Below are 27,539 nucleotides of genomic sequence, written 5' to 3'. Positions count from 1 at the left end.
TGGGTGACGTGAGATTTGAATTTGTTTCATTCATCGGAAAAACTCAACAGCAGTATGCGCGTATCATATAATAAATGATAAACAAATATCCACGAGGTTTTATTGCGGAGCGTACGACTGTTCAAATGAATCATTTTGAATTTAATATATATATTTACGAAATATTTTTTACCGACCGAATCCTGGATAATTTTATTTTTCTTGTTGACACCTACCCCCACTAGATAGCCATAGTGGTTAATAAAGGAAAAAGGCAAAAAGGGAACAAGAACCTTTCTCCAAAAGTTTTATATACGATTTTCCAGAACATCCCCATAGATTTTTACGTTCAACGAAACAATGTATTGAACAATTATTAAAAACGTAAATAAATCGAGTTAAGATTACTTGAAACGAGGGATTGGAAGTATATGCAGGACAAAAAAATCGCTGTGTAGCGATGGCCGAAGAAAACCCAGCGGCGTGAGTGTAAATTCGATAACTTTTCCATTTGACATTTATCGACCGTTATTTTATATTACTTTATTGAAATTTCATGGCAAAAGTTAACTGTAAATCTGATTTTTATAAAAATCGGTTTCGTTCTTTTTTTGCAGGGAAGTAATAGCTGGCACGGAAGGTAATTTACCTGATGTTGTAGCCAGTTTAGAAATGTTGACTGTAACTGCAAGCACTTGCAATACTGACACTTTGTCTCCTCAAAAAATGTTACTTCGAAGAAGAATACGAAGACCTGAAAATCCAGAAGTTCGAAATAGAAGGTAAAAATTGTCTAAAAAACATTTTGTTTGTCTCCTTTATCTACAGGATTAAAAATGCATATCTTATTGAAGATTTGCAAACACTTACAGGTACTAAAAACAGTATATCTTGACAGAAAATCTTTTGGTTGTTATGGTTGAATGTTAGCACTTTTGCAAACCAATTGAGCTTGAATTGGAAAGTTGAATTTCATTGTCGTTTAATTTTTGTTCCATCCTTGATAGTTAAAAACTGAGCAATTTAAAGAGGACAATAATTGAAAAAATTGACAGAAAAAAATTTTATGATCCAGATGTAGTTTGAGGCCAAAAAAACGGTCAGCGGCTGAGATGGAGGATGAAAAAGATGTGAAGAATTATTATTTAGATAAAAGCGTAAGGAAAACTGCAAACAATTTGGAAACGATATTTGAAGCACCGGACGAAGATGTAGCTGAAGATATTCCAGTAATGATGAGTGCCAAGAGATTCAAAAGAATGATACATTTCCAGAGTGAGCCGAACAACGCCAAAATAAAGAAAAGGCGAGCTAGAGTAAAGCGAATATTTGGCTCAAAATTCCTTACCAAGCATAGAGCGGTATCTATGCAAACTCTTATCAACAAACTGAATTTAATAAGATCAGAACCTACTGAAATAGCGGATGATAAAAAACCACTATCGCAAGTGTTAAATCCTTTTGACGCCATACGTCGATGTAGCTTAAGACAATAAAATAAGTATTTGTTTATTAAGACTGAGTCATAGGATCCTTTTCGTTCTAACTTTAATGAGTATTTTTTTAAGGATGTTGGGGTACAAAAAAATAGTGTAATAAACAGAACATCTTTATGCCACAAAAGGTGCGTCTTTGCTTTAGCCGATAACTCTAATGTAACAAAATTTCCCTAGTAATAAAATAAAATTGAATTTAAGCTTGAGTCAGCGATTAGAACACTGTCTTTCTCTAAAAAAAAAAGGTTATTAAAAAAAACGACCCTCCAAATATGGGCTGATCCTAAAAAGACCTGATGATAATTGTAAAAATTTTTGAAATTTTTAAAAGTTGAACACTTCCCACGATTTCTTATATTTTTGAGAAAAAAAGAAATTTTTCACTCCAAATGAAAACTCGATAAATTTAACATTTCTTCACTATTTTTATAAAATTTCGCGTATTTTTGAAATGCTGACGGGGCAATAGTTTTCGAAAGGGGAGCCGCGATTTTTCAAAAATCAATTAGCTCCAAGAAGCCGTGTATAAAAAGGAATTTGCCAGTTTATAAAAATAAGTATAGGCAGTTATAGAGGATGCATAGATGAAAAGTTTGAGCCATCTATATCGAAAATGTTTGCCCCAGCAGCATTTCAAAAACAGACAAACTTGGTAAAAATCGTAATTAAAAAAAAAAAGGTGCTAATTCGATCATCGTTTTGAATAAAAAATGATTCTTTTCTCAAAAATACAAAATTAGAGAAAAGAGATCCCGCATCATACGAAGGCTTAAACTTTATAGAGCTCGTATGGAAAAACTTAATCTTAAAAATTCCTATAGCCATCGGATTTCTCTATTTATAGTTAAAATTCGGAGGACGTCTTTATGCATAACCCATTTCTTTTGAAAATAATGGGCAACTTAACCCTTGATCCAAGCCTGTAGGCTACAGTCGAAAAGTAATGAGCTATGTGTATATTTACATATTTTTTTGCGCTGTTTAAGCTTAATACTTGCTTGATCACAAAATTTTCTTATTCCTAGAATTTTTTCTTCTAGCAAAAATTCTTTTTCATCAGAACTTCTCTATGAATGGACATACGGTTGATTAATACTTGATGTTTTATATTTGGTCTAATATTGATTAATCGTGCGTCGGTATTGTGCAAGATTCAGATAGCTTCGGACATCTGTCGTATTCACGAAATTTCGCTTCGTTCTCTTCGTAGATTTTGCTCCCCAAATTTACACAGGCACATCTTTGTTTTCCTTGATCCACACCTTCGAAATATTTTCTAGGTACTCCCGCCCATTCCCTCGAAATTCCGCCACTGGATAAAAAAACAACAGTTACATTTGTCTATTCGCAAGACATAGTGACTAAGATTTTTTTCATAGTCGACAATTCAAAAAGAAATAGAAAATAATGTGAATTTAAATGAAAATTTTTCTTGTCAAAAGAAACACCTTTGTTGCGTGCACCAAACTCTTGTTCCAACATCAACTTTCCACTCAACGTTACAAGGTGGAAACATTTTCATTTTTTCCTCTTCCTTATTTTGCTCATCCTCTGCAAGTTTCACTCTTGCTTCGAATGTTTCATATTCCGTTGTTGGATTACCATTCTTATCATAATATCTTCCAATGAGTTTTCCTTTAAATATCAAAAAATGATGATAAACAACGAATTGACCGAACATTACTTAAATATAGAAGATTAGTAACAAGATTGCTACATGCTCACGCAGGTTCCACACTAATCCCATACCTTTGTAAATATAATTTTCATTGTAAAACTTGATCCAAGTCTTGATGGACTTCAATTGCAAATTGGATAAGCTGGATATATCGTCAGACAAGGATCCTTCCTCAAATTCACCAGTGACAAATGCCAAAGAAGCGTCTCTTCCTAGTTCACAACATCAAAACAGGTCAATGATAAAATAGAAAAATTTTTACCAATAATAAACTATGAATAAAAATGAAAACGGAGCATTTTGTAAATGTCATTTTATTTTTTAATAATCAACACAAATTTATTATTGTTATGACAAAAAATTAATATTTCTTGTTAATGCTGTTTTTCAAATACAATATTTGATTTTCATTTAGGGAATCAATTGGCCACATACATAGGAATGAGTAAATTGTAGAAATTTTAATTTCAATAAAGTGAATGAATATCAGAGAAACTGTACCAGTGAAAAGATGATAAGTTGCACCAGGCCCATAATGTTTAGCCCCTGCAGTCACGTCGAAAATATTACCGATAATAGACAAGTATAAACCATTTTCGAGGTTATTGTACTTCTTTAGCTCGTTGTCAGTGATCAATGATTCTCCAATTTTCTTTTGACTCGTTGGAAAAATGTCAAACTCTCCTTTCAATATTTTCTCAACAAAATTTCGATGTTTTTCATTGGTGTACAATTGATAACAGATTGCCAACAACACTGCAAACCATACATATTTTTGCTCCATTCTTTCATCAACTTTCAAAAATACTCGAAAAAAAAATGACGAGCGATTTCGTTTTCTGTAGTTTAGAATTAATTTTGAACAACCGGGTAAAATTCGATCATCTGAAGTGTCAAACAGATTATTTTGTCAAGAAGGTTATTTTACACATGGACTGCATATGGACGATAACAAACGCTGATGCTGAAGTCAGTTCGGCAATTATCACATATCATGGCGATATATAAAATCCTTAAGTACCGTTAAAAATTATGATTGCAAATTTTTTCTTACAAATGACAACTCATTTGGGGTAAACTTTTTGGCAAAACCAATTTTTTCTAAATTTTAACAACAATGTTATTTTCATGTATGCTGATTTGACCTTAATGTGGTAATGTTTAATATATATGAAATATTTTTTTTGAGGTTGGAAATCTTGCTTGTGATCTGACTTGTCATTTGAGATAAGAACTACTTGTAAATAAATTACTGTGGGAAACAATCAATGATCAAAAAATGAATAGTTCATTTATTAGATATTTTTTGGAAAATAACTATATATGAGAATTATTATGCTAGTTCTTCATTCCATCCAAATACAAAATATACTCGTGCGTATAAAAATTTTAAAGATCACAATTAATGTATTTATCAATTAGTAATTAAGCGATATCAAATTTAAGAAAGCGTACGAATTCTCGCAACTATGACTACCTTAAAAAAAAAGAAATCTCTGGAATCACAGAAGTTGTATGACAATGCGAATATAATTTCAAAAAAGTTTTTGTGTTTAAAGAAATATCTCAGCCGGAAGTATAAAACGGGAGCATAGCCAATGGGAATGTAACATCGCGTGAGAAACTACGGAACGGAAGTCGGGAGTGAAAATTACCCGTTGCAAATGGCAGAATAGACGTGGTGTGGTACCTACATCAAGTACATCCAAAAAGATCGTGTCTTCTTTAACGTGTAAAAAATAAATTCTGTATTTTATCGTCGTGACATAACGGTGATTAATATAATAAAATAAAGGACCGAATAAAACGTGTTTACATTAAGAAAAACATCGTGAAAAGCATTAGTACGCGTTGACTGTAAATACGTTCGAAATAATATATTCGATCAATTGTTAAACAAATAAGATATACACGTTTCGCAGTTCGGGAGAGGGGGAAATTTTGGGACTCAAACCCCCTGTGTTTCTATAATATATATATATATATCGTATATCAAAACGCAGTGTGACGAGTGACGAGGACTATTGGGCGGGCACAAACCGCGGCTTATAACCAGGGAAAGAAAACTGCGTTTACGATGGCGAAACTCGTGGATATATGGCGTAGTGACCACCCGGTTAATTTGACGCCGAGACAAATGCCATTGATTATCGATGATAATTTAACGGTCGGTATCTCATGTTTCGTTTTATTTTTTCGACCAAAAATCTTTTTTCTCCATTATTGGTTATCTCTAATTTACATTAAAACGTCCTTTTTCCGAAGAGGGACGCCTGCTGTTGTAACGGGACATGATATGCTGATTAAGCACTCAAGGGTGCTGCTATAACCTAAACAAATGTATTCTTCACAATCTGCATACTCCTATTTGATTAATCGTATTTATTTATGCTCCGAATAAATTAAAATCTTTTCGAATTATCTTGCTGCTCCAATTTTTTTTTGTTAAGCAAAAATAAAGCATCTCGTAAACAATTAACGTCGTAAGGAGAATCGAATGAATCATTTTTCTTGATATAATTTTCGAGCCATATCATGGGATTCTTGAGTATATTAAAAAAGTTTCGTTTGTTTTGCAATTTTTTTCTTCAATTCATTTGGAGCAAATATCAGAAAGAAATTATCACAAAAAAATGTTCTCATTATTGCAATTGATACATTGAATCCTATTTAAAGTGACACGAATGTTTTTTAATTATCTGTTTTCAATTGATGTATTCCTCCAATATGAAAAATTATCTAGCAAATGGAAAATGGATATTTGAAAAAAAAATCATTATTTACAGATGATTATGGATTTAAATAATTTGGGAGCTGTGTCAGACAATCCTTTGGTCAGAGGGAAACAGTTGGAAGAGTTCACCAAAAAATTGGACATTTTAAGTAAGGAAGAGATTAAAGCTTCTTTCGAAGTTACCTGCAAAGATATGTTGGCAATTCTTGGTCAAGCAGTCCCTTGCGTTGGCTGTAGGCGAAGGTGAAGTGAAATCAATTGAAAAATCATTATTTCTATCAAAATTATTAAATAATAATGGAGGAAAATGAGAAAAACATTATGGAAGTATTTTAATCCAATCTAGAAGGTTTTACAAGTACGCAAAAATTCAATTGCCCTGAAAAAAATGTAGTCATATCGCATAAAATGATACAGCAGGTTTTCAAACTATTAAGAATTTGTAATTATCGTCTTTTAAGCCTTTGACATAAACAGACGACACTGTGATATCGATAAATCTAGTTTCCCATCGTGTTGATAGTTTTTTCAAAATTTTGAAGACCCCCTAATTTGCGAATGTTCATTCTCAGTTGCATTGAAAAAAATATTTTTTTTCCAATTTCCTGCGTGAATAAATGTTAATTATAATGTTATTTTACTTCTCAGCGTTGAGAGATTGTTCTATGATTTGATGAAATCGGCTCATCCTGCTTTGGATCCTTTGGTAATAACAGCTGACGGTTTACTCACGATAAAGGATGAGATTTTGGAGTCACCTCAACTGCTCTGCACAATGTTGCAGGGGCATAGGTAACTCGTTATCAATTAACCAACAATCTCATTATCGGTTTATATGAAAATTAATAAGTTTATATTTACGTTAATTTCTTAAGTGCAAAGGTCATTATTTGAAATGTACGATGATCTTAACCAAACTCGTTGTTTTGCAGCACCAAGTTGAGCAACCTTGTAGAACGTCAGCCAAGAAGTAAAAAATCCAGAAGATGTGCCCTTCATTCTTTAGAAATACAGAGAATGCGGCCATCCTCGGGAGCTTGGCGAGAAGTCTGGGATTGTATGAAGCCAGCGTGTCGTCAGGAAGTAACTCTCGTGGAAAACGAAAGTCTGGAAGCGACGCTGGACACTTATTTGCGAAAACACCGGTAAATTATGGAACACGCTTTCAATCATAAACGAATTTCATAGAAAAATTCAATTTTCACGAGCAATTCATTAAAAAATCGCACTCTGCATAAAAAGTCGAAAATACAGCTAGAATGCATAGAAATATTATCGAATAATGTTAAATGATTGACAAAAAAAACAAATTTGTAAAATTTCAGGTTTTGTGGTGAATGTAGAACCAAAGTTTTATTGGCTTCGTCGTTGTTGACAACTGAGCCGGAGCCAGCCAAAGAGAAGGGTTACGTGCCTGCCCTTTATGCCGGAATCAAACGTTGCATACCGGAGCGACATATTCATTTGCCGACTAATACCGATTACATTAGCGCGATAATAGAACGTGCACAGCCAGAATTAATGGGACGCGAGAGACACGCAAAAACGTTGGAAATTGCGCAGGAAGAAGTTTTGACTTGTCTTGGTATCTGCGTCTCTGAGAGATTGCATCGCGTTCATAGACGACTTCGTGAGGAGGAAACGGTTTGTCGAGTTTTGGCAGCCGTCGCTGTAGATGCACTTTCTCGGAATTTCCAGGTGATTATCAATTTTTTTTTCTCGATTTCATTGGGAATTGAAAAAAGTTAAAAATTATTCAAATTCATTGTCGAACATGTAACCGCATTCGCATTAATTAATTTCGTATAAATCAATAAAATGATCGATTGTTAAAGATGGCCGTTGAGGTAAAACAGGGAATAACTCAATTAGAACTCCTCTATGAGGAACTTACGCGAGAAGAACTGGCGAAGCAACAACGACGAGAAAAGTTACGATTGAAGCGCAAGAAGAAAAAGGAACGCCGTTACGAGAGCGATGAAAAAGAAAATTCGTGCGAAGTGCGTATGATTTTAAATTGATAAGAATTATCATCGGCGATGTTTGAATTCGTGAAATCTGGCATTCGCACGTAACTTGTATTAATACTTGGCGTCGAGCCGCTACCGCGTCTCTTGATCTCAAATATTTTTTCTCAATTTAGTGTTTGGAGGAAACGAACAAAGCTATCAACGAAGAAAAATGTGCGATTTGCTCCGATTCGAAGAAAACGAACGAAAATACGACACATCGACAAGAAGTAAATATCATTGTGATAAACAATGAAAAAATTTCTCATGATTGTCAATTGAAGAATCTTATTAATATTTTTGGTAATTCCAGAAAACTTCTGGCACAAATAAAAAAGATCTGGAGACTTGTGAGTGTCCTGATTGTACGAGGGAATTGATTCGAGAACAATCACAAACGGAAACATCATTCCCAAGGTCACTAAAGGCCTCGGACGGAAACGTCGGCGAGAAAAAAATCGTGGGAAATGATACCGGAGGTGGTGTTCATCATAATTTGGAAATAATTAATAATAGGATTAAGAGTGTGTCGAGTGTCGATGTGTCTTTTGAGCCGTGTCCGGAGTGTAAGGTAAACAAAATCAAGATTATTTTATCTCCGTGTATTTAAATGGTGGTTAATCTGTTCAGCGTTCTTTAAAATCGAACTCGAGCTATCAACATTAGAGTCACGTTTATCGTTGTCACATGATCGGATATAATTCGTTAACGCCATTTTTGATCTCAGCTCTTGGAGTCTTCCAGAGGTGAAAAAGTGAAATATTTTTTTCATATTTTCTCCACATACGTAATCCTCATGAATACCGGATCAAATGATTTTTCAAAATTTTTGCAAAAGAGTTAATTTCGTCAAAAGACATATTGGAGAAAAAAAAATCATCCATGTTGGGATATATCCGCAGGATTTATTCGAGAAACGCGACGGTGAATGGATGATACGGGAAGAATTTGAGGAACCTTCGGACAAAGAAATAATGGATGCCTGGTTGGGACGTCCTAGCAAACGTTTCAGTATGTGGATGGAAACAAAAAAGCGTTACGACGACTTGAATAAAATATCGAACGTAGCATCGAAAAATCGACGCGATTCAAGCGAACAATCATCTCAAGACTGTGGATACTCGTCCGAGCACAATATCAGCAGTTCGTCGCTGCCAAGTACGCCGGAAGGATCGGAATTAGCGTGCAGCGAAAGTTGTTGCAATCAGGACGAAGGGGATTGTCACGATTCCAACTACCACCATAAACTCGTTCATTCCAACTCCAATATATTTTTATTTCGGGAACAAACAACGGGGAAAGCTTCTCACGGACTCACTCTCACGCAAATGCTCGAGGTAAGCGAACAATAAAATTGAATGAAACCTCAGTACAGAAATTGAAGGAAACGTATGAAGATCCGAAATTATATTTACTTCCTATATGAACAGCCGTTTAAATATTAATCCTGTTATTCTTTCTTAATGTCTCAGGAAGGATATTCATCCGAGGACGAAGGCAACGAAGAGAGTTATATTCCGGCCGAGGAAGTCAAAGAATTCCAATCACGTATGTGCCAAGTTATCGAGAAGCGACAAGAATTGCGACAAACTTTGAGAAAACGTTTTGCCATTTTGTGCAGTCATTACAAATCCATTCCCCGTCATTAATTTATACATTGTCTCGAATGACGACGAACTCAAAACAAGAGAAACGGGAGAAGAAAACAATCATGAGGAAAACAATGTTCCACGATCCAGTATCCCTTTTTTTACTTATTTTACTGCCACTGGAGGAATCTTACGGTCCATGCCAAAACACATGGACCATTATATACATACAGATATATCTATATATATATATATATATGTATGCATACATAAGTTTGTGTGCATAGGTATATATAAACAGCATGTACTATTTTGCGAACAATTATTGTTGATCGTCGACGACCGACGAAATGGTCTTCGCAATGTGATTAAAGGAATATCGTTGGACGTTTAAAGAAAACTAATTATTTTTTTAAGACAAGAACCTTTTATAAATGATTGTAATCTTTCGATTTTATCATGGGCAGTCGAAAAATCATATTTGACATTATTTTCGATTTTACCACAAACAATAATAGATGATTTTTCGGATTGAATGAAGTTTACAAAAGAATTTGGCTTACACAAATGAATGTTATTAAACGGGGAATGAACGTTTTGTAAGCATCTGTAATTGGACTAATATGAAATATTTTATTTAATATAAAATCTATCAAAAGGGACAACAGTATTTACAATTCAAAATTCTTTTTCCGTAAGACAATAAAACTTAATTTTAATAAAGTACTGAGACAGTATAGAAAAATCAACGGAACGAATCGACATTGGTACACGTTAGATAAAAAACGGATTTGAAAAAAATCGGTCACGGAATGAATTGGGCGAAGCAAAGTGAAGCGTTGGTTCCCCCGAAACCAAATGCATTTTTTAGAGCAACGCGTCTTTGATCATTGGTGATCCAATCTCGTTTGCTATTAGGAACGAATTTTAAATGTCCTTGATAATCGAGTTTATGCAGATTTAAAGTAGGCGGTAGAACAGCTCGATCAATCGCAAGTGCGGTAAAAGCAGCTTCGAGATTTCCCGCTGCACCAAGTAAATGGCCGTGGGCTCCTTTGGTGCTCGAGACCCAAACATTTTTGCTGTTTTCACCGAAAACTGAGTCAATCGCTTTTAATTCGACGGCATCACCGAGGACAGTTGAAGTCGCGTGAGCATTTACGTAAGTAACTTCAGTTTTTTCAACACTCGCGTCTCTCAACGCTCTTTCCATTGAAAGAATAGCCCCAGTCCCGTCTTCGCTCGGTGACGTTAAATGCACCGCGTCTCCCGACAAACCGTAGCCCAATACTTCAGCGTAAATTTTTGTCCCACGGGCCACTGCGTGCCCTAATTCTTCAAGCACCAGAATCGCCGAACCTTCCCCCATGACAAAACCATCTCGGTCTTTATCGAAAGGACGGGCTGCTTCCTCTGGACTTTCGTTTCTTGTACTCAATGCACGCAAACGACAAAATGCTGCTATGGCCAGTGGACTTATACAGGATTCTGCACCTCCGCATACCATTACACTCGCCTCACCACTACGCACGAAACGGAAAGCATCGCCTGGAAAAGGAAATACTTTTACGAGTGTGAAAGTAAAATTGATTCAAGTTTTAAAGTTTTTGTTTATGAAGTTTGATAGCGACCAGTGCTTTCAAACTGTCATCGAAAGCTCTCAATTTGAAACAATACCGAAGGATAATTATGAAAGGATTTTATTATTCCGAAATCATGCTAATCATTGTACTCGTTTTTTTGAGGCCTGATGACCGATGTTTCAGAAACTCACCAATTGCATGCGCCCCTGTAGCACAAGCCGTCGATACCGAATGATTTGGCCCACGGAATCCGTATTTGATACTAATCTGCCCAGCGGCCATATTAGGAAGGATTCTTGGTACAAAGTAAGGGCTGACTTTGCTGTAACTTTTCTTCAGTAGCTCGTAAGTTGTGCAAACGTCGGCGAGGTCAATCATTCCGACACCGACGGTGACTCCGGTGTCTCTTTTGTCAGATTCTTCATTCGGCATCCATTTAGCATCATTCAGAGCTTCCTCGGTCGCGATCAACGCGTACGCGCTTGCTGGACACATCGTTCGTAATTCGCTTTTCGAAAAGTGCGTTTCTAACTCTAACTCCGTAGGGCCATTGCCTTTTGGCACTTTAGCGGCTGAAATAAATCACTTTGCCAAATTATCTCCCTTCAACGTTCAACAGCAGCCTCGAAACAGGACATTACTGCGCGTTGAATCAGTTTTTTATTTTCAATTCGAGTACAAATGCCAAGCAGAGCGAGGCATAAGTGTAGTGAATTTTGAAAAACAAAAATATTGAGTAAATCTCGAAAACGTCAAATTGCAGTGATCGACTGGCCACGTGAAAATCCGCCAGTGCCTGTAAACGTGAGAGGAATTTAGAAAAATATGGAAATATATTATTTATAGATAAAATTGTTTATTACGTCATACAACCGATATGGTTTATAGCGCTGTTTAGTATTAACCTGTCAAAGATTTTTAGTCACAAAACTCAATTAACAAATGTTTTTGCTGAAGTAGATAGATTCAAGTAGATCATTGAATAAAATAAAAAAATAGGAGAATACAGTTTGAGCTTTATAGACGATAAAACATTTCTCAAACGTTTTTGAGGAAAGTATAAAATTATCAACGATTGTAAACAATTCAGTATAAATACCAAATTACTTTTGCCAATAACTAAAACTTTTGAAGTGGTATTTAAAACTAATGACTTTTTTTAATGACATTTAAAGGAAAGTCTGAATATGGTAACAAAATTTTGACACTGTTTTTTACAGTTAATTTGAATTCACGGTTTTTATTCTTTTCAATCATGCAGATGATTATCCTTACCAATTCTGCAGGGCAATTTTCCATATTCTGGTTCTTCAAGACTTTTGCAACCAGATTTCCCAGAAATGAGTGCTCCCCAAGAGTTTTCTGTCCCCACGGCCAGAGGAGAAACGATACCGATTCCTGTGATGACAACTCGTCTATTCGACCTTCCACTCAAGGTCGATAGTTTTCTGCTCAGACCACCGACAGGCATATTTGTTTCTTCGTAATTATTACAACTTATTCGACATACGAAGTGACGCCAAATTTCAGAACGGACATCGAAATTTATTTACTACGAAAATCACTCGACAAAGTTCGATTTTCAGGCCGGTGAAGAATACATTTATCGAAAAGTTCAATGACCTCAAGGTCAGCATTCATTGATCTTTTTTCCTTCTCTTTCCTTTTTTTTGTTTATCGATGTCTTTCGTGTCAAAAAATTCAGCATTATCTCACATTTTTTTGAGGTTAGAATCTTTCTGCAATTATTCAGCAGCGCCGCCTTTCGGAAAACATTTCAGATACGAAACGATTATTATATCGATGATGCTCAATGACTAAGTAACGGTTTTTTAAGAAAACATTTGTGTAAAACTTTTCTTCTGCTTCGTATCTTTTTCTCTAATCGACATCACAAATGTCTGTAATTCTTTTTCGACAGTACTTCTCAAAGTTCCATCGAGCTCTGCTGCCCTTCTCAAATCCCGAAAAGCTTCAGTTTCGTTCCAAGCACCAATGTGAGCTTTTCCTCTTCGATATAATGCTTTTACATTATCTGTCATTGAAATGAAAATAAGAATTTGTATCTGATGAACATTCATAAACTTCAAAGGAAGGTATAAAATATCGTGACAGATTGGAAATCAGTTTTGTCATGGCTCAAATGTACCGACAATTCTTAGAAAAACTTGTTCGAAATTGTAGCTTGAAATGATTTTGAGAACCAATGGTTATTAGTTTGTGAAATAAAACAAGTGAAATATTTGTTGTACCTGGTTCGGTTTTGAGCACCGTTGTACAGTGTTCAATAACGTCATAATATTCTTTCTGTATTAATTTGCACTGTGCGTAATTAAGAAGTAGAGGGATTTTCATACGGTTAAGCTCTAACCATTCCTCATCATTTGGTTTTTCACTGAAAAGCAAAAAGTTTTTGAAAGTTGTTTCATTAATGAATTTTACAAGATTTGGAATGAATGATTTCTGGACGCTCACAGTAGCATCAGTTGTTCTAAAGTTCCAATCGCTGTTGCATACGATTCAGATGCAGCTTTGTAGTTTTTTTCCTTGAATTGGCTATTGCCTTTTTCTCTTAAGCCTGGTACACTGTCAAGTCTTTCCTTCTCAGTCATTTGCCAGGATTCTTTTTCATATTCACTTGGAGGTACCACTTTAAGCAGTTCTTAAAACAAAATAATGAATATTGGCAAAAAATGACCGCTATCAAGGAAAATTCATGTATTCGAAGACATTATTGAAAGAGGAAGTAATCCACTAAATAATTACTACGATTTCATTCTGTACATAAAAAAAAAAAATTTATTACTCTTTCAAAATATTTTTTTGGATGTTTAAGGAGTTTCGGTACAGGCGATACAATGTTGCCATGCTAAACCATGCTAAAAACATAAAAAATTTCAAAAAGTTTAGAATTTTATAAAGTTTGGTGAACATATTCTTTAGTGCCAAATTTGACAATACAAATTTTTTAAGATTTTTCTTCTACACAGTTATCGAGTAATTGATCACTAAAGTTTACGTGTATAAGCATAGCGTTTCCATATATATAGGTATACATTCCGGGCATAAGAAATCTGCTTTAATGCGTAATTACTCGATAACTAAGTAGAAGAAAATTTTGAAAAAATTTGTGTCTTCGCACTTGATGTTGAAGAACATTATCACCAAATTTGATCAATTTCTTAATATTTTGACTTTTGTACCGAAACTCCTTAATAGAAAAAAAATTTAAGACGATACCATATTTATTTATATTATTTAATTCAATTTACCAAATGTGAATTCCAGATCCTGTGGATTTTTTATCAATTCATTTAAATCTTCATAGCCTATTCCTTCATTCTGTAACGTCACACCGCAGCAATGTTTATTTCGTCTCTCGGATTGTGGCTTGCCAACTTCCCTCAATGTTTTTGATACAAAGGGATAAGCAACGACTAGCTGAAAATTCAAAAAGTCCTTCAATTACTTTTTTTTCAAAACTTTAATATACTAATACAAAAACGAGGTTCTCAGTCTTCATAAAGTCAAATATCAATTTTAATTACAATTCACTGTTTTATCTATTTACGATGTGATTTGGAATATTTATTTTTTGTTGCTCACACTAGTTTATCAGATAAAATTATGAAATAAACTCTTAATATAATTTTGCAATTTTCAATTGGAAATCATAGATTTTTTAATTTTGCACGTTGAGAATAACTACATTTCATTAAGAAATAAACTTTTCCATCAATAATTATAATACTTCATAAATTGAGACTCACACTCTTGTCAACGATAAACCTGGCAACTTCGTTCAGAGCCATTTTTTGTACCATAGCTTCCCAAACTTCCAATTTGAATTGTTTTCCCAATACAAGCTCCATAGGCCTGCCAATTTTTCTACTGTCATCGATCAATGTCTTGTCATTGTTACATTTATTTGTTGTGAAATGAAACATAACCTGAAGAAGTATAATATTTTCTTACATGATCTTTCAATCGGTAGAGACATAATATGGTTTAAGAATTTAATTCCATACTTTTGTACCAGGAACAAATGTAACTGCTTTTGTTCCGGCATGTAAAACATGTTTTACAATTTTTTCTTTCGTCTTTTGCTCCATGATGAATAATTGGTGTTAGATATTGACATGTAAAAGATGGCCGCAGGAAAATAGAGCTGGATCTCTTTGAAAAACATGCAAAAAGATGTGTTTTTGGTTCACTATCATTAATATATTAAAAATTTTGGTTCAGCATGTATCTTATCAGTGTCCAAATGTGTTTAATCCTGAATGTTCGATACTATATAATATCCGGCTGTACTTCCGAAAAGCGGAAACCGAATTTTGAACTGAAATTTTGCATACTGCTCCTTTATAACAATATAAGACTTACCCTAAAAGGATTTTTGGCGACTGGCAATATTTATTGAGAAATTGAATGTTTAAGTTGCTATTTTAGCCCGAGCGAGTATATATCGCTTGTCTCGTTCGGCCGGTATCCCCACTCCGCTAGTGCTTCGTTCCATTTCGCCTTCCCTACGTATGTCTTACCCCCATTTTTCGTCTCATTTCGCATTTACTTTGTACGACGATCGTTCGTTCGCTTATTTATATGCATACACACCTATATAAACTAAATCATCCCTAATACAAAAAGGCTATATCTCTGAAACTATAAAAAGACTCCCACCTATAATTATACATAAAATTGCTCGGGAGAACGCCCAGAATAACATATAAAATAATTGGCACGATCGGAGGTGAGGCCCGTATTTTCTGAATATTTACCAAGAAAAAAGTAGGGGTAAGACGTACTGGAAATAAAAGCACTATAGCGGAGTGGGGAGTGGGGATACCGGCCGAGCGAGACAAGCGATATAGACATACTCGCTCGGGCTAAAATAGCAACTTAAAAATTCAATTTCTCAATAAATATTGCTAGTCGCCGAAAATCCTTTTAGGGGAAGTCTTATATTGTTATAAAGAAGCAGTATGCAAAATTTCAGCTCAAAATTCGGTTTCCGCTTTTCGGAAGTTTATCCCCCATTCCACCACCAGTCAACCAAAAATAGTTTTTAAGGAAGTTGAGGCATTAGAATGAAAATGATGTCACCGCTTTTAAACCGATTGCATCTTATAAAGTGAAGTGTAAAAAAAAATCAGTTAAATTTTCAGACAGTTTAGGAGCGTCGTTGCTGAGAAAAATCAATAACAATTTGGGCCAAATAACATGTAATCTTATGGAAGTCAAGACACATTCAGTGATATCTCCGTTAAAAATTATGCTAAAAATATGAAATTTTTTGGGCAACATGAGCAAGGCTTGCCGAATAATGTCAATTTTTTTCAGATTTATTAGGAGATTTGCTGAGATTATATTAATAATAATCTGTTTTCCGTGCAGTTTTTTGAGGCTAGGATCGTCACTGTTCGTGTTTTCGACTGAGCTTTCACCAGTTTTTCGTCTTTTTTTCCCCAACTTTTCTTTAAAGTGTATGCAACATTGCCAAACTGTAAACTGGCCTAACTTTTGATAGGTACAGGTCATCACTTTTGGGTAAAAAAAATGTCTGTACAGCCTCAACTTCCTTAAAACTGTAGCCGTGAAACAATTTATTAATGAAAACATCAAATTTGATGGTATTTTTTTAGAGAATTTCTTATGTTTAGAAACTATCGAGTTTAAAAACTTTTTTATATTTTTGCTATTTGCTTGAATCATCCATGCGTTCATATTTGCCTTTCGATGAACCATATATAAAACTTAACCTGTATATCAGTGCACCTATAGATTTGGGCCAGTACATTTAAAAAGGAGCATTGATCCGATATCATGGAAAATAATTTCAAGATAACAGTAAATTATGTGCCATTAAAAGGTTGTCGGGTCATTATCTAACAAAAACGTTTTGGTGTAGTCTTTACAAGGTAACTCATAGCTATCAATTGGATATTGTCGATACTTGTCCGATTACACAGCACTTAGTCTAATTGGTTTGAAACGCGAAAAAAATACGTTCGCTGCTGCTAACGTCTTATCGTTATTATCATTATTGAAAACGTAGACGTTTTATTATCATTCTCACCACGTATGAGTAAATACTGCTTGTTTCTTGAAAACGTCATTAATCCACACGTCAGCCATGGAAATAAACATACATAAATCACATTGTTGTGACCCCCTCCCAGGTCCACGAGTAAATATAATAAGTGGAAAATATCACGGGTTCCTTCAATTGGTATTTTTTCATACTAACTCCGTCATAAAAAGATTTTATTTAAATTAACTTACGACCGAAATTGATTATTCATTTCACATTATGCTTATAAATGGGAAATGATTAGCGAAAACAGTTCTGGGACTGCGATGACGGAGCAATCCGGAGCATAACATAAACACAGGGGCAAATATTTTTCACGCCACCCCACTTCTCCCTAGATCGATTTTTATATAACCTACAAGCACGAAATATATTTTGTTTTTAACGTTGTAAACCTGAGCGTTGCGGGTCATGCCGGTTGTATATAAATATAATTTTGAAAAATTCTGATGCATTTTTATCCAGCTTTACGATGGAAAAATGTTACTAATGATCAATTTAGTTGAATTCTGATTGCAGTTGAAAATTCTGATGCACGGCATAAAAAGCTTTCTTCTGATTATCATGGTCAGGAATAGGGATTTCCGGGATATAGACGATGTCATGGCGACGAATGACAAATAACTTGGTCAGTCGTCATCAGTGAGGCCAACCAACTGAACCAACATATACGGTTGGTTTGGTGATAACGGTTCCCCAAACAAATGACCCATGAAATGACCAATCAGAAGCGTTTTGGGCATTGCCACAAACAACTCCGATCCCAATAGCAGCGCATCCTCAATGACAGTCACTGTTATATCGCGTATCGCGCGCATGGCGTTGATGGTGCATTAACTTTGCGCATTTGTCATAGAAAAGAAATTTTTTTTTTCATTGAGAAACAATCGAATAATATACGATTAAAGTCTCAAATTATGGAATCGAACAGTAGCTATGAAAAACTGAACCGTCGTTCGAGCACGACAAACGGACGCGACATCGTCCACGGTATTTTTGTATAAAATAACTACATTTATTTTTTTTATCAGAAACGTTCATTAGAAACCTAATATTTTAAAAAATATTCACTAGCTACTAATAGTTATCACACTTATTCAATTTCTCACTTTCATACATACGTTGGTAAATATATGTCAATTTTGGCCGGATTTTAGATGCAGAGGACATTCAAATCCCTGTACCATGGGGACACATCTCTGGTCAGTATCTAATTTATACTTTGTTAACTTGTAAAATTTGTTCCAAAAACTCTTGTTATTGTTAGAAGATAATCGTAGTGAATTTTCCAAAATTTTATAACTAACTGTTTTTTTTAAATCAATTTGAAAATCAGTATTTTCATATTTCCAATTGACAGCCACCACTAGCGGATTGTACGACCAGGCATTGGTCTAAAAAAGTACAAAAACGACCGAGATTGGTCGAAAACAACCGAAAAACGACCAACTTCGGTCGTTTTTGTACTTTTTTTGACCGATGCCTGGTCGTACAATCCGCTAGGGACCAGTAACCATTGCCAGGTTTTAGTAGACGCTATGTTTCCTTTCTTTTGAAATATACCATAATTTGCATTCTTTAATTCTTGCTAGAGAAACTGAATGGAAGAACGTGTACTGGAACATCGTTTTTTTAGGTTTTCAATAGGTGTGATCACTGGACACGTATATTACGTTCTAGAATTCAAACATTTTTTATTTACTATAAAATAATTCGTGTGTTTTAGATAATTATTGCTCCGAGAACAATGAGCGTTTGAATATTATTATTCCAATACAAAAACCAAGAAATTTCTCAAACTCCAGAGTGCTTTTGGGATCTGACAAAAGTTAATAGGAAAGTGAGCAAAAGTTGATGGAAAAGTGGATACCATATGACGCTGTGTTACACTGTGTTGCTCTGTGTCACTTGCTGGAAAGCTCCCAAAATGCACACAGATAACTCATTTGTCATTTATTGAAGTAACGCATACGTGTATTGTTGCACTTTTCACTTTAGCCACACTGTCACATCAGATTCCAATTTGATTTTGTTGCTTGTCGCCCATGGAATAGCACCTTGAAAATTCTTTGGAAAATTGATGTTGACCCCTGAGATACTGACGGGGGTTTATAGAGTCCTTGAAATATTTTTAAAAGAGTACCTTATGAGTTTTGGACAAATCCGTTATCCCTTGCTACTGAGCGGTGGTCTCAAAAATCCCTGGAATCCAATGTCACATCTCTGAGCACAATATTATTAAACGATGTTGTGCAGTCAACGCCCATTTAAAGTCTAACGATTTGTTAAATTGATTATGTGAAAACGAAAATATTGAGTTTTTCTGGACGACAATGCAACTGGAACTGAAAGATCATTCGGGTTTATTTGTGCAGACAAAATTAAAGCATTTTGATCATCTGAGGTTATTTTATAGAATTGAAAAACGATTTTATCAATCTCTTTCACTTCACTTCACTTTCATGGATTTTACTAATTCAAATGTTTCCTTCCAAAATTGTTGCCTACAAGTACTTGCCCGATGCGCTTGTGCCCAAAGAAAATGTGGATAAACCGGTCCATTTTTTCTGAAAATGAGTTTTCATTAATTAGCGTCATTAGAAACTGAGAAAAACTGTCTCGTTCAGCGATTGATGCGCGTCGGTGCTTGTGGCAAAACTATCATCTAATGAAGTATCGGCCTCACCGAAGGTGTTCAACGTGATCTACCACTTGTTCGGTTGGTACGAATCCTCTCATGCATTTTTTCCCGACACACTTGAAGTTTTAAGGAATCACTTGGCTGAGTGCGAGAGAGATAGCTGCAAAATGTTTGCACGTTTTCCTCGGACATCATTGATTTTTTGAGAAAATTAAAAGTCACATCTTGTTGTATTACATCTTGGATTTTTACCGACCGAACAACTGATAGTTCACGTTTAGAGAATAAAATTGACTTTTTCTCCTTTCTTTAGAGCCCGAGTATACAATTTTTTCAATAGAATATCAAGCGATTCTGTAAAAATGTAATTTCCATCACTGGAGCCACACGCCGACTGTGCACCCATCGCTATCGCTAAATTACGTACGTTCAATAATGTGGTAAAATACTCGAAATTTTTCGAAAAATTAGCCTTATCGTGGCTGATGAGAGAATGGTAAGAATTACGCTTTTTTAGTGTTCAAACTAGAAATTGACAGTAGCTTTTCTGCATACGTTGTGTAAAATCGATAATAGCTTTCCTGCATACAAATTTATTCGCTGCTAACTTGATTTCCGACACTTGTAAATTGCAACTATCAAGGAAGTCGAGCTACGAATTAAGTATCCTCGAACTCAATCCATTTTTAATTCAAATAAAAACAGTTTATCGTGATTTTATTAATGTTTCGGTGAATTCGACTCGACGGTTCTAGCATTGTGTTTCAGATCTTTGACCCTTTGAAGCATATACACCTTGCCTACTATTTGCTTCGAACTTTGACACCAAAAGTTTTCGGATAAACTGCGGATTACGAATTGGAATTGACCATTTCAAAGAGTATAAAATCAGACAACTTTTCAGGGATTCGGTAATTGTGACGTCGAATCACGGCTGTAGCTCGAATCATTTACAATATCCTTTTCAGCACTCGTTATCTCTAAACAAAAATGCAAAATGTCATTCTTTAACGTCATGAATTTAATTTAAAAAATCCTGAGCTCAAACGAATGCTTGAAGAAATTGACAACAAACCCAACAACTTTGCTTCTTTTTCGAAAATACTCACTGACTTGACAATATCAATTGTTTTTTATTTTCATACCATTATTTGACTTATTTGTTCACAGTTATATTTTTGTCACACAAATAAAAGTGGCCATCTTCAATTGGAAGTTTTTCTCTTGTAGACACATTTGCTTGATTTTAAAAAATCAATGGAAATAAAAACAAACAGTAAAATAGTGAAATCGACTAACTCTTTTTGGTGCCTCTAGGCGCGTGTGAAGATCGTTGAGCCACAACGGATGAGGAAGTGACTTGACTTGGGTCGTTTTTCCACTGACCATGCACTCGGAGAGAAGAACGAATGAAATTTGCCTTCTCATTTATATGGAGTGGTTTAATTGTGATTTAAGGATACAAATCGCCTGATTGAGTTACAAAAATGAATCGACTCGAACAGAACGACGAGTTTCCTCGTTACAGCTCTACTCGAAAGCGATTCTGCTCTCAAATAACTTTGTTACCACGGCGTGTCTCATCTTCAGAAAGCCTGTTGCGAATTTACTTTTGCTTTTGGAGACCCGAGGTGTTACAGTGAAAAAAATTATTCGAAAGCGGAGTTTTGTCAGATTGGAGTTGTTTTGGAAAGTACAGCCGTACTGCTACGTGATTATATTTCAAAACATACCTTACGATGCACAGAGAAGCATGGGAAGCTCAAGATTAGAGATGACACGAAAGCAAACAAGTTGAGAGAACACGAGAGACTTTAGCTCCATAAATTTCGAGTTTTCAAGAACGAAAATTTGTTATCGCGGAGAACTACACGACTCGAGTGGCTACTTGAAGCGGAGCTATTTTCGAATACGGCTACTGAGAGAGTGTGGAGTTGTCGAATTGTTGCAACACGAATGAAACGTTTACGTCAGAAGAAATCGTTCGAAAAATCTTTCAGTTGCACAAATTATTCGTATTGTTCCATTAAACGAATGTACTTGTTAAAACAAAAACAAGTACTTTGTTGAGTGAGTCTATACAAGAATAGCTTCGCTCAATAAACTGAATATTATACAAGGAAGTCGTTTAACGAACTAGGAAAAAGACTCTTTTCACGAATTTTTTTGACCGGTATAAATTATAAACATGGATAAAAAAAGTACTAGGCCTAGAAAATACACTCTTAAAATGCACACAAAATTTTCTTCATTTTTATTTTACTCAGTTTTCGCAAAGAAAAATGAAAGAGCAAGACAGCTCCAAAAAGCACGTTTTTTCATCGTTTTTTCAAAAAAAAATAATAGTTCCGCTAAAAATGACAAAATTCGTATGATACGCGTTATAGCTACAGTACGAAGAGCACGTGGAAAAATATTAGCAAGGATCGGTTCCCAATAGTGCCGGAGATTTTGTCAATGAGCCGTCGAAAAACGCAATTTTTATAAAAACACTTTTAAAGCCAAGTAAACGTCGCTGAAAAGTGCGCTTGGGCTGGTCAGATTTTTATAAAATTTTAGTACGATACTTTTGAGTACGCACGCTTTCGAAAAATGCGATAAAAAGAAATGGATTTTTTGAAAATTCTAATTAGGGTAGACCCCTCAAGAATCGGAGACGCTTTCGAGCGGAGCTGTGTCGTTGTTCAGTCGTGCAATTCCTCATAAAAAGTGCAACGGAAGCTGCCACTTTTCCGACTGCTCAAAGTCGCTGAAACAATAAAACAAAGCTCATTCGGGTGTATTTGTTTTTTTTAAATGCATTTTATTATCGATACTTCAGGAAAATGGTGGGGCCCGAAGGATGAGCAACCGATTATCTGCCTGCACGGCTGGCAGGATAATGCAGGATCGTTTGATAGCATAGCCCCGCTCCTGTCCTCAAAAAAAGCCCTGCTAGCTATAGATTTGCCGGGACACGGTTTCTCCTCGCATTATCCGGACGGAGTATTCTACTATGTTTTTTGGGATGGATTAATACTTCTTCGTAGGGTCGTTAAGCATTACAAGTGGGACAAGGTTAGCGGGCGACGAAAAATCAAATTTAAAAATTAACCCTAACATTTGACATTTATTTGTTCAATTGTTGCGCAATTGTGCATATCATTTTAGAAGAATCCCGAGTAAGAACGCTTTCAACTGGTACTCGAGCGGAATCTTCGAGTTGTATAGTCTTTTTTACCTTTGTCTGAAGCTTGTTGACGTTATTACAGTTTTTTTTTTAATCTCAACCATTTTTTATTACAAATCGCTTCCCAATCCTTTGCATTGCGCCTCGACTGCGCGGTGTGATATTCAATTACATCCAAATTTCAATAAAGTCCACATTTTTCCAAATGATTAATCGTCATTTCATAACCAAATCGGAAGTTTGAAGGTTCTAGTTTCAACACTCTTTCATCCGATTGTCGCGACAATTAACCAATAACGATACTTCTATTTTTAGCGATTCAGGATTTTTTTTATAAAACTCTCAATTTTCTGTCGTTTTTATTGTTTTTGCTTATTGGGATCTGACATAGAGGTGGGGCCTGGATTTAATGTGGCGCAGTCGTCGAAACTCTTTTTTTTTTTCTTCTTTTTTTTCGCGAGGTCGAAACACCTGTTTTTTCATTTTTTTTTTGTTTTGTTTAAGATGATGGATCAGTCGGTAATCACAACCGTGAGTGCAAGAGAGATAGCTGCAAATTTTGAAAAGCAAATTTTTCCACATCGTTCGTCTGATCGAAAAAATAAAAATGTCATCGGATTTTTGCGATCGTGCTGCGTACGATGACATTTTTATTATTTTAATCGGATGAACGATGTCAAAGAGTTTCAATTTCAAAAATTCTAGGTGTGATTACCGACTGATCCATCATCTTAATTCCGTCTCACAAATTTTGTCAGATCCCAATTCCTGGCCGTATATATCGCATGACGGAAGAAAGATAAAAGATTACAAAAATAATGAGGGTGTAATTGAAAATCCACGACTCCATTGTAGGGCTGATGAGTTCCTCAAAAAGAATAAATAACGAAAATGAAAAAAAATGTCATCATACAACAGCTATTGAAATGACTCACCCGGATAAATTTCACGTTGGTTTGAGGCTGATCGAGGTGGCAATTAAAATTGAAATAATAAACAAAAGAAAAAGTGTGCGGATAACCAACAGGTAAATGGTGGGGTCCAAAAGACGTACAACCGATAATCGTGTTACACGGTCGTCAGGATAATGCAGGAAGCTTCGATGCTCTCATGCCATTGTTGCCGAACCATATGTCATTTCTATGCATGGATCTTCCTGGCCATGGTTTTTCATCGCATCTACCAAAGGGCTCCTTCTATTATGTTCATTGGGATGGAGTACTATTGCTTCGTAGAATCGTGAATTATTTTAAATGGAACAAGGTCAGCTGCATTCCCTTCTTTTTCGTTTAACACTTTTCACACAAATTGCACTCTTCAATGTTGCAACGAAGACCTTGAGACGTTTCGATGATGTTATTTTTTAAAATACCTTCGAGATAAATAATGAAGTTAAGGGAAGGATTAATGTTGCTTTTTTTTTCTTTTTCTTTCTTCTTTTTTTTTTTTCAAATGACACTCTTCGTATTGTCTCGCACCAAGTACTAACTGTTGAAATTCACTCTTTTTGTGTAACGATGAATTGCACCTTTAAACACTCAATGGGGGCGAGGAAGAGAAAAAATATGGATATCAAATGAATTGGTAATGAAAGAGGAACTCATTTGGCCGAAATAGTACGTGTTTGCTAACATATTCTAATCCCTGGTACACGTAGAAGAGATCGGGACGGAACGGGAATCCAAGGAAATATCGTACTTTTAAAAAGTTTGAGGAGCTTCGCATATTTCTTACTTTCAAACACGAAAAAACGTGCCGTCATTTTTTTTTTTCAATTTTCGACAAAAATAGTTTTTTTGACACGATGGAATAGCCCACAAAAATTTGGACTTTTACTTATTAATTGCAATTTCAATCCAATTCAGCTTCACCTCTTCTGTTAAAAAGCTGTAGCAAAGAATGAAGAATATTGAATTCTTTCAAAGTTTCTCCGTTTTACACATTTTTTCAATTTTAACTTTTTGTTTTTTTTTTTTCAAATTTTTTTCGAAAATTTTGAAAGAATTCGATTCTTTGTTCTTTTACTTGAAAAAATGCAAAAAATTGCTGGAATGAAGAAAAAAAATTTCACTATTTTTGAAATAGTCCGTTTTGCCCCGGTCTCTCCTACGTGTTTATTAAAGCACTCATTGCCTCGCATGTATTGACTGAATTTTATGCCTCATACGTTACTCAAATGTTGTTTTATGTTGATTAAATAGTGATTATCAGTTTTGTTCTTTGTTGACGAATATTTTCTATGATGCTACATTTGGTGTTCTTTTTTTCTGACAGATTACAATTCTTGGCCACTCGCTCGGTGGTGCTATAGGTTTTCTCTACGCGGCCGCGTATCCCGATGAAGTTGATGCGCTAATTAGCATCGACATTGCGACCCCAAGCGCACGAGACCCGACACGAACTGTTGGTGCGAGCGGCGATCACATCGATCGTTTTCTCAAGTACGAAAATTTAACACCCGACAATGTTCCTTGCTACGAGTACGAAGAAATGATCAACATCGTCGAGGACGGCTATAAGGGCTCGATCACACGAAGGAGCGCTGAAATTTTGATGATCCGAGGAATGCAACCAGCCCCTACTCCTGGACGTCATTATTTCTCTCGTGATCCTCGATTGAAGGTAATAAAAAACGAAACACGAGACGAGACAGTTCTTACAGTTTCCCAAGATTTTTATATATAGCTGTGGTGCAAATGCACGAGGGCCCGCGCAAACTGTGGAGAACTCGGCCGGTACAGTTGACGATTTTCCTTACCGAGCTCCAATTGATTAGCACCATAATTAACTGGAACCGAATAAAAATGCTTTTCACTCTTGGTGAGTGATGCACGGGTCGTTCCATGGCTGAGCCGTTGGCCATCCAAGCATTATCCTCGTCCGGGGCTGATTAACTTTGAATTTATCAGTTATCATTCCTGTGGCATTCATTTTTTTTATAATTCGTGTGGATGAAATTATATTTGTGAAAAAAATCGCGTTCATAATTCCATAAATGATTTTTTTACAATAAAAATTAAATTTTGAATGAAGCAGACATAAATTTAAATTATATTCAGTGATTCAGCTAGTGAGCTTCTTCTTCTAAAAGTAGCTCGTGAAAAAAAGACGATTCTCCAGTTGAATCTTCATGTGGAAGTTGAAAAATTGTATAAATATGCATAAAAAAAATAACGATTGAAACTTTGTGATCTGGGGCTTAGAAAAAAAAAACACCTAGTAGTGAAGCTTTCAACTTTAAAACATCGCCCTAAAAACGAATATAAAAATAAATCGCAATCGAAACACGATGAGACTTCAATGAAGTATTGTTTTTCTTTTAAAAAAAAAAAATTCAACTCTATTAATAAAAGGATCTATCAATTTTGAGAGTACGAGAAAGAAAGAGTTTCGAGAAATAACAAAACCGATGATAAAACTGATGCGGATTACCTTGAAACTATTGAAAAAGATAAAGAAGCAAAAAGTCGACAGCAGTCGAGTAGGAATCGGGTGTTTATTCAGTTTGATATAATGAAAAAAAATGACGTTTGTCAAATGTTCTGAAAAATATTAATCACAAATCGTATAACTCAGAAACTATAAACTGTTTTGTAATATTGTATTTGTATTTCAGACATCGATGCTGGGTATGCTGTCGATGGACCTCGTGTTATCGTACGCATCGCAAATAAAATGTTCATACTTGAACATTCGTGCGGTTCCAGGCCTTAAATTCGACAATCCAGAGAATTATGGAAAGGTTCTAGACAAAATAAAAGAAACTTCGAGAAGATTCGAATATCGGGAAGTGGAAGGATCTCATCACGTGCATCTCAACGAGCCCGAAAAAGTCGCTCCGATCATAGAGGAATTTTTCAAAAATAAGGAAAAATAAAAATGATTTTTGCAGCAATACGCTTTGCAAAGGCTGCGATAACCATGTAGTAAATTGATCATTTATTCTAGGAATAAAGAACAAACTGATAGCCTGCTCATTGTAAACTCATGGCGAAGCCAATTGTTCTCGTGGCTTTGAAATTATAAACTTTGGAGGATTTATTATTTTGTTAAAATACATTTGATAAAATGGCTGTTTGTTCGAAAAAAAGAATTTATTATTATTATTTAAATAATGAGGATGGGAAATAAATAAAGCAAATTTATCTTTTCGATTGAACAGTAACCTTGGTACAACGAAAATTAGAGCTCTAGATAAGACTAAACAACAATAGTTGAACTCAATTTTCATCTGAATTCTCGAACAATACAACAACGGAGAACAATGTAAAAAAACTGTATATTTATGGATTTAACATCAAAGTAGAGAATTGTTTTTGAGTGAAAACATCGATCATAAAAAAATTGTATTCCAGGCACGTTTTCTTCCTTTATGATTTACCTAGCGAGTAAGATAATGTATTTGTGTTAGCAATTCCTAAAGACGTGACAAAGAAAAAGGGTAGAAAGAAAGAGAAACGATGAGAACGTACCGGTTGTGCACTTATGCAGCGTAGCTAGGAAGTGATAAACGGTTGGGAAATAAAGATTATTCGCTATCGGAGCGTGTCCACTTTTTTCACTCTCC

The 27,539-nt window shown here is 35.2% G+C and overlaps 6 protein-coding genes across 16 annotated transcripts; 3 read left to right on the top strand and 3 right to left on the bottom strand.

Annotated features, from left to right (window-relative positions):
• The first annotated feature begins 217 nt into the window (after nt 1-217).
• On the top strand, nt 218-1,681 carry tant (tantalus). Its single transcript, XM_043417348.1, has 3 exons — nt 218-462; nt 597-761; nt 1,055-1,681. Exons 1-3 carry the CDS (start codon nt 440-442, stop codon nt 1,473-1,475), a joined length of 609 nt encoding a protein of 202 aa, XP_043273283.1. The 5' UTR covers nt 218-439; the 3' UTR covers nt 1,476-1,681.
• Nucleotides 1,509-4,144, bottom strand: LOC122409621 (neuferricin). Its single transcript, XM_043417344.1, has 4 exons — nt 3,655-4,144; nt 3,225-3,365; nt 2,924-3,110; nt 1,509-2,787 (listed from the first exon to the last, which is right to left on the bottom strand). Exons 1-4 carry the CDS (start codon nt 3,935-3,937, stop codon nt 2,601-2,603), a joined length of 798 nt encoding a protein of 265 aa, XP_043273279.1. The 5' UTR covers nt 3,938-4,144; the 3' UTR covers nt 1,509-2,600.
• Nucleotides 4,145-4,745: 601 nt separating this feature from the next.
• Nucleotides 4,746-9,880, top strand: LOC122409616 (gametogenetin-binding protein 2-like). 2 transcript variants are annotated; one of them, XM_043417327.1, is made up of 11 exons: nt 4,746-4,925; nt 5,157-5,320; nt 5,940-6,130; nt 6,536-6,679; nt 6,820-7,032; nt 7,213-7,585; nt 7,723-7,887; nt 8,031-8,126; nt 8,210-8,467; nt 8,799-9,233; nt 9,369-9,880. In XM_043417327.1, exons 2-11 carry the CDS (start codon nt 5,231-5,233, stop codon nt 9,543-9,545), a joined length of 2,142 nt encoding a protein of 713 aa, XP_043273262.1. In that variant the 5' UTR covers nt 4,746-4,925; nt 5,157-5,230; the 3' UTR covers nt 9,546-9,880. The 2 variants fall into 2 exon arrangements, with proteins under 2 accessions (XP_043273262.1, XP_043273261.1); XM_043417326.1 differs by having other exon boundaries at nt 4,747-5,320.
• Nucleotides 9,881-10,095: 215 nt separating this feature from the next.
• LOC122409617 (3-oxoacyl-[acyl-carrier-protein] synthase, mitochondrial) lies at nt 10,096-12,539 on the bottom strand. Its single transcript, XM_043417329.1, has 3 exons — nt 12,344-12,539; nt 11,260-11,640; nt 10,096-11,033 (listed from the first exon to the last, which is right to left on the bottom strand). Exons 1-3 carry the CDS (start codon nt 12,537-12,539, stop codon nt 10,291-10,293), a joined length of 1,320 nt encoding a protein of 439 aa, XP_043273264.1. The 3' UTR covers nt 10,096-10,290.
• Nucleotides 12,540-12,592: 53 nt separating this feature from the next.
• On the bottom strand, nt 12,593-21,706 carry LOC122409619 (AH receptor-interacting protein). Of its 9 annotated transcripts, none has more exons than XM_043417334.1 (10): nt 21,537-21,706; nt 21,103-21,418; nt 19,306-19,729; nt 19,033-19,229; nt 15,097-15,244; nt 14,839-15,018; nt 14,341-14,509; nt 13,544-13,730; nt 13,321-13,463; nt 12,593-13,103 (listed from the first exon to the last, which is right to left on the bottom strand). In XM_043417334.1, exons 5-10 carry the CDS (start codon nt 15,178-15,180, stop codon nt 12,901-12,903), a joined length of 966 nt encoding a protein of 321 aa, XP_043273269.1. In that variant the 5' UTR covers nt 15,181-15,244; nt 19,033-19,229; nt 19,306-19,729; nt 21,103-21,418; nt 21,537-21,706; the 3' UTR covers nt 12,593-12,900. The 9 variants fall into 9 exon arrangements, with proteins under 9 accessions (XP_043273269.1, XP_043273273.1, XP_043273268.1 ...); XM_043417338.1 differs by having other exon boundaries at nt 21,103-21,195; XM_043417333.1 differs by lacking the exon at nt 21,103-21,418.
• On the top strand, nt 17,937-27,515 carry LOC122409620 (probable serine hydrolase). Of its 2 annotated transcripts, none has more exons than XM_043417343.1 (5): nt 17,937-18,152; nt 18,320-18,364; nt 24,000-24,235; nt 25,247-25,594; nt 26,589-27,515. In XM_043417343.1, the coding sequence occupies exons 1-5, from the start codon at nt 18,080-18,082 to the stop codon at nt 26,847-26,849; spliced, it is 963 nt and encodes a 320-aa protein (XP_043273278.1). In that variant the 5' UTR covers nt 17,937-18,079; the 3' UTR covers nt 26,850-27,515. The 2 variants fall into 2 exon arrangements, with proteins under 2 accessions (XP_043273278.1, XP_043273277.1); XM_043417342.1 differs by lacking the exon at nt 24,000-24,235 and adding an exon at nt 22,625-22,860.
• The last annotated feature ends 24 nt before the right edge of the window (nt 27,516-27,539 follow it).

The sequence above is a fragment of the Venturia canescens genome, chromosome 4 (genome assembly GCF_019457755.1).
Source record: "Venturia canescens isolate UGA chromosome 4, ASM1945775v1, whole genome shotgun sequence".
Taxonomy (NCBI): Eukaryota; Metazoa; Arthropoda; class Insecta; order Hymenoptera; family Ichneumonidae; genus Venturia; species Venturia canescens.
This window is presented reverse-complemented; position numbering and strand designations above follow the sequence as displayed.

Excerpts from the sequence above, each read along its gene's own strand:
- tant (XM_043417348.1), top strand. The coding sequence starts at position 440 with ATGGCCGAAGAAAACCCAGCGGC. Across the intron at positions 463-596 it reads GCCGAAGAAAACCCAGCGGC|GGAAGTAATAGCTGGCACGG; the intron begins GTGAGTGTAAAT and ends CTTTTTTTGCAG. Across the intron at positions 762-1,054 it reads CCAGAAGTTCGAAATAGAAG|ATGTAGTTTGAGGCCAAAAA; the intron begins GTAAAAATTGTC and ends TTTATGATCCAG.
- LOC122409621 (XM_043417344.1), bottom strand. The coding sequence starts at position 3,937 with ATGGAGCAAAAATATGTATGGTTTGCAGTGTTGTTGGCAATCTGTTAT. Across the intron at positions 3,366-3,654 it reads AACTTATCATCTTTTCACTG|GAAGAGACGCTTCTTTGGCA; the intron begins GTACAGTTTCTC and ends GTTGTGAACTAG. Across the intron at positions 3,111-3,224 it reads TGAAAATTATATTTACAAAG|GAAAACTCATTGGAAGATAT; the intron begins GTATGGGATTAG and ends TGATATTTAAAG.
- LOC122409616 (XM_043417327.1), top strand. The coding sequence starts at position 5,231 with ATGGCGAAACTCGTGGATATATGGCGTAGTGACCACCCGGTTAATTTG. Across the intron at positions 5,321-5,939 it reads TTATCGATGATAATTTAACG|ATGATTATGGATTTAAATAA; the intron begins GTCGGTATCTCA and ends CATTATTTACAG. Across the intron at positions 6,131-6,535 it reads TGCGTTGGCTGTAGGCGAAG|CGTTGAGAGATTGTTCTATG; the intron begins GTGAAGTGAAAT and ends TTTACTTCTCAG.
- LOC122409617 (XM_043417329.1), bottom strand. The coding sequence starts at position 12,539 with ATGCCTGTCGGTGGTCTGAGCAGAAAACTATCGACCTTGAGTGGAAGG. Across the intron at positions 11,641-12,343 it reads AAAATTGCCCTGCAGAATTG|CCGCTAAAGTGCCAAAAGGC; the intron begins GTAAGGATAATC and ends GATTTATTTCAG. Across the intron at positions 11,034-11,259 it reads TACAGGGGCGCATGCAATTG|GCGATGCTTTCCGTTTCGTG; the intron begins GTGAGTTTCTGA and ends TTCCTTTTCCAG.
- LOC122409619 (XM_043417334.1), bottom strand. The coding sequence starts at position 15,180 with ATGGAGCAAAAGACGAAAGAAAAAATTGTAAAACATGTTTTACATGCC. Across the intron at positions 13,731-14,340 it reads GGATCTGGAATTCACATTTG|AACTGCTTAAAGTGGTACCT; the intron begins GTAAATTGAATT and ends TTTTGTTTTAAG. Across the intron at positions 13,464-13,543 it reads TTAGAACAACTGATGCTACT|TGAAAAACCAAATGATGAGG; the intron begins GTGAGCGTCCAG and ends TTTGCTTTTCAG.
- LOC122409620 (XM_043417343.1), top strand. The coding sequence starts at position 18,080 with ATGGAATCGAACAGTAGCTATGAAAAACTGAACCGTCGTTCGAGCACG. Across the intron at positions 18,153-18,319 it reads CGGACGCGACATCGTCCACG|ATGCAGAGGACATTCAAATC; the intron begins GTATTTTTGTAT and ends GCCGGATTTTAG. Across the intron at positions 18,365-23,999 it reads ACCATGGGGACACATCTCTG|GTAAATGGTGGGGTCCAAAA; the intron begins GTCAGTATCTAA and ends GATAACCAACAG.